The sequence below is a fragment of the Leucoraja erinacea genome, unplaced genomic scaffold (genome assembly GCF_028641065.1).
Source record: "Leucoraja erinacea ecotype New England unplaced genomic scaffold, Leri_hhj_1 Leri_837S, whole genome shotgun sequence".
NCBI classification, from domain to species: Eukaryota; Metazoa; Chordata; class Chondrichthyes; order Rajiformes; family Rajidae; genus Leucoraja; species Leucoraja erinaceus.
The window spans coordinates 42,501-47,500 of NW_026576770.1; the positions used below are offsets into that span (position 1 = coordinate 42,501).

General features: G+C 50.8%; 1 protein-coding gene across 1 annotated transcript in view; it reads left to right on the forward strand.

Annotated features, from left to right (window-relative positions):
* Positions 1 to 5,000, forward strand: part of LOC129694876 (choline transporter-like protein 5) — a gene marked incomplete at its 5' end in the record, with an annotated part of 50,871 nt that overhangs the window by 39,459 nt on the left and 6,412 nt on the right. The window contains 3 exon segments of the mRNA XM_055631633.1: positions 1 to 46; positions 2,468 to 2,541; positions 4,208 to 4,278. The exon segment at positions 1 to 46 is cut by the window's left edge and continues 58 nt beyond it. Coding sequence (XP_055487608.1) covers positions 1 to 46; positions 2,468 to 2,541; positions 4,208 to 4,278 — 191 coding nt within the window.

Sequence of the window (5,000 nt, forward strand, 5' to 3'; positions counted from 1 at the left end):
CCTGGAGAAATTCATCAAGTTCCTGAACCGGAACGCCTACATCATGGTGAGTCCACGTCACGTGGCCGCGGCAAACACAGTGATGTCCAGTTTACGTTTCGGATGATAAGGTCAGAAGGAATTGCAGAATTAGGCCATTCGGCCCATCTACTCTACTCCGCCATTCAATCAAGGCTGATCTATCTCTCCCTCCTTACCCCATTCTCCTGCCTTCTCCCCATAACCCCTGACACCCGCACTAATCAACAATCTATCTATCTCTGCCTTAAATATATCCACTGACTTGTGGCCTCCACAGCCGTCTGTGGCAAAGAATCCCACAGATTCACCACCCTCTGGCTAAAGAAATTCCTCCTCATCTCCTTCCTAAATGAATGTCCTTTAATTCTGAGGCTGTGCCCTCTGGTCCTAGACTCTCCCACTAGTGGAAACATCCTCTCCACATCCCCTCTATCCAGGCCTTTCACTATTCTGTACGTTTTAATGAGGTCCCCCCTCATCCCTTCTAAACTCCAGCGAGTACAGGCCCAGCGCCGACAAACGCTCATCGTACGTTAACCCACTCATTCCTGGGATCATTCTTGTAAACCTCCTCTGGACCCTCTCCCGAGCCGGCACATCCTTCCTCAGATACGGGGCCCAAAACTGCTCACAATATTCCAAATGCTGCCTGACCAGCACCTTATAGAGCCTCAACATCACATGCCTGTGTTTGTATACAAGCCCTCTTGATATAAATGCGAGCCGAGACCCTTCCTCAGACTGAGGGTTAGGGCAGAGGGAAGAGAGAGGTACAGAAGTGTGGAAACGCACACACACCTCCAGATTCAGGGACAGTTTCTTCCCGGCTGTTATCAGGCAACTGAACCGTCCTCTCACCAACTAGAGAGCGGTCCTGACCTCCCATCTACATCATTGGAGACCCTCGGACTATCCTTGATCGGACTTTACTGGCTTTATTTTTTTAGTTTAGTTTAGAGATACAGCGCGGAAACAGGCCCTTCGGCCCATTGAGTCCGTACCGACCAGCGATCCCCGCACACTAACACTATCCTACACACACTGGGGACAATTTACATTTACACCAAGACAATTAACCTACAGACCCGCACGTCTTTGGAGTGTGGGAGGAAACCGGAGCACCCGGAGAAAACCCACGCAGGTCACGGGGAGAACGTGCAAACTCCGTACAGACAGCACCCGTAGTCAGGATTGAACCCTGGTCTCTGGCGCTGTGAGGCAGCAGCTCTACCCGCTGCACCACCGTGATGCCTGGGGTGGGTCTGGGGGGTTGTTTGGTGCTGAGGTCGGGTTAGGGTCAACGTTGGGTCGGGTGGGACAAGAACATGATGGCTGTTGGGGCCATGCTACACAGAAACAGGCCCTTCGGCCCAACTTGACCATACTGACCAACATGCCGCATCTACACTAGTCCCACCTGCCAGCGTTTGGCCCGTATTCCTCTAGACCTGTCCTTTCCGTGGACCTGTCTAAAAGTGTTTTAAAGATTGTTAGACTACCAGCTTCAACTACCTCCTCTGGCAGCTCGTTCCATCCACCCACCGCCCTCTGTGTGAAAACGTTACCCCTCAGGTTCCTGTTAAATCTTTCCCCCTCTCACCTTAAACCTGTGTGTGTGTGTGTGTGTGTGTGTGTGAGGGGTGGAGTGTGGGGGAAGTGATGATAGTGTGGGTCTGAAGAAGGGTCTCGACCAGAAACGTCACCCATTATTTCACTCCAGGCATGCTGCCTGACCCGCTGAGTTACTCCAGTACTCTGTGAAACGTCACCTATCCATGTTCTCCACAGATGCTGCCTGCCCCGCTGAGTTACTCCAGCACTCTGTGAAACGTCACCTATCCATGTTCTCCACAGATGCTGCCTGACCCGCTGAGTTACTCCAGCACTCTGTGAAACGTCACCTATCCATGTTCTCCACAGATGCTGCCTGACCCGCTGAGTTACTCCAGTACTCTGTGAAACGTCACCTATCCATGTTCTCCACAGATGCTGCCTGACCCGCTGAGTTACTCCAGCACTCTGTGAAACGTCACCTATCCATGTTCTCCACAGATGCTGCCTGACCCACTCAGTTACTCCAGCACTCTGTGAAACGTCAGCTATCCATGTTCTCCACAGATGCTGCCTGACCCACTCAGTTATGGTGCAGCAGTATCTATGGAGCGAAGGAAATAGGCAACGTTTCGGGCCGAAATCCTTCTGGAAATAGGCAACGTTTCGGGCCGAAACCCTTCCGGGTTTCGGCCCGAAACGTTGCCTATTTCCTTAGCCCCATAGATGCTGCCTGACCCGCTGAGTTACTCCAGCACTCTGTGATTGTCTTTGGAGAGAGTGACATGGGGTCGGGGTCAATGGGAGGTTGTTGGTCGGCACTGACTCGATGGGCTGAAGGGCCTGTTCCCTACAGACTCTGTGGGCACTAATTGATTGTCCTTCTATCCCACAGATTGCCATTTATGGTAAAAACTTCTGTACGTCGGCCAAAGAAGCTTTCTTTCTGCTGATGAGGAACGTGTTGAGGTGGGTGATCCTCAGTCACACGGGATAGGAGCAGAATTAGGCCATTCGGCCCATCGAGTCTACTCCGCCATTCAATCACGGCTGATCTATCTCTCCCTCCTAACCCCATTCTCCTGCCTTCTCCCCATAACCCCTGACACCCGTACTAATCAACAATCTATCTATCTCTGCCTTAAATATATCCACTGACTTGTGGCCTCCACAGCCGTCTGTGGCAAAGAATTCCACAGATTCACCGCCCTCTGGCTAAAGAAATTCCTCCTCATCTCCTTCCTAAAGGAACGTCCTTTAATTCTGAGGCTGTGCCCTCTGGTCCTAGACTCTCCCACTAGTGGAAACATCCTCTCCACATCCACTCTATCAAGGTCTTTCACTGTTCGAGTGTAGATGAGGCATGTTGGTCAGTGTGAGGAATATTGGTCCCAATAGAACATCCTTTCATTCTGAGTATAATTTTTGAGTTCCACTGCATATGGGAGGAGCAGCTCATATTTCGTTTGGGTAGTTTACACCCCAGAGGTATGAACATTGACTTCTCCAATTTCAGGTAGTCCCTGCTTTCTCCCTCCTTCCCCTCCCCTTCCCAGCTCTCCCACAGCCCACTGTCTCCACCTCTCCCTTTCTTCTCCCCCCATCCCCACATCAGTCTGAAGAAGGGTCTCGACCCGAAACGTCACCTATTCCTTCGCTCCATAGATGCTGCCTCACCCGCTGAGTTTCTCCAGCATTTTTGTCCACCTTTAATTCTGAGGTCGAATGGCCTGATTCTGCTGCTATCCCCGATGCATTTATGAACTCACTCCGGGAGGGGGGGGGGGGGTCAGACATGTGTCGCGGGGCCCAGTGGCTTCGGCTGTGAATCGTTAAATTGTGAATGGTGGCCGATTAGGAAAAGGGGAGATGCAGCGAGACCTGGGTGTCATGGTACACCAGTCATTGAAAGTAGGCATGCAGGTGCAGCAGGCAGTGAAGAAAGCGAATGGTATGTTAGCATTCATAGCATAAGGATTTGAGTATAGGAGCAGGGAGGTTCTACTGCAGTTGTACAGGGTCTTGGTGAGACCACACCTGGAGTATTGCGTACAGTTTTGGTCTCCAAATCTGAGGAAAGACATTATTGCCATAGAGGGAGTACAGAGAAGGTTCACCAGACTGATTCCTGGGATGGCAGGACGGTCTTATGAAGAAAGACTGGATAGACTCGGCTTGTACTCGCTAGAATTTAGAAGATTGAGGTGGGATCTTATAGAAACTTACAAAATTCTTAAGGGGTTGGACAGGCTAGATGCAGGAAGATTGTTCCCGATGTTGGGGAAGTCCAGGACAAGGGGTCACACAGTTTAAGGATAAAGGGGAAATCTTTTAGGACCGAGATGAGGAAAACATTTTTCACACAGAGAGTGGTGGATCTCTGGAATTCTCTGCCACAGAAGGTAGTTGAGGCCACAGTTCATTGGCTATATTTAAGAGGGAGTTAGATGTGGCCCTTGTGGCTAAAGGGATCAGGGGGATATGGAGAGAAGGCAGGTACAGGATACTGAGTTGGATGATCAGCCATGATCATATTGAATGGCGAATGGTGCAGGCTCGAAGGGCCGAATGGCCTCTACTCCTGCACCTATTTTCTATGTTTCTATGTTAACCTGTGTTGCATCTTTCCCCGCAGAGTGGCTGTCCTGGATAAGGTGACGGACTTCTTGCTGTTCCTGGGAAAGGTGCTGATTGTGGGCAGTGTAGGTGAGTGTGTGAGAAGGAACTGCAGACGCTGGTTTAAACCCAAGATAGACACAAAGTGCTGGAGTAACTCAGCGGGACAGGCAGTGTCTCTGGAGAGAAGGAATGGGAGATGTTTTGGGTCGAGACCCTTGGGTCTCGACCTGAAACGTCACCCATTCCTTCTCTCCAGAGACACTGCCTGTCCCGCTGAGTTACTCCAGCATTTCCAGTCTATTCCAGGAGCAGGTAAGTCCCAACCCTTCCTCAAATCCCAAATTCTTCGTTCCCCAAGGAACGCCGGTTTGAACGTTCCATTATCTGGGGTCCAGGAATCACACGGTAACCGGAAGAGGCTGTTCGGCCCATCGTACATATACTAGCCCTTTGAAGCTGGTCTCCATTACTCTCCCCCCCCCCGACAGCACTCAGCATTCCCGCTTTCCCAAGATTTCTCCGGTTGTCTCCATGGGTCCCGCAGTTCAGTTGAGTTGAGTTTATTGTCCCGTGTACCGAGGTACAGTGAAAAGCTTTTGTTGCGTGCTAACCAGTCAGCGGAAAGACAATACATGATTACAATCGAGCCGTCCACAGTGAACAGATACAGGAGAAGGGAATAACGTTTAGTGCAAGGTAAAGCCAGCAAAATCCGATCAAGGATAGTCCGAGGGTCACAATGAGGTGGATGGGAGGTCAGGACCATAGAAACATAGAAATTAGGTGCAGGAGTAGGCTATTCGGCCCTT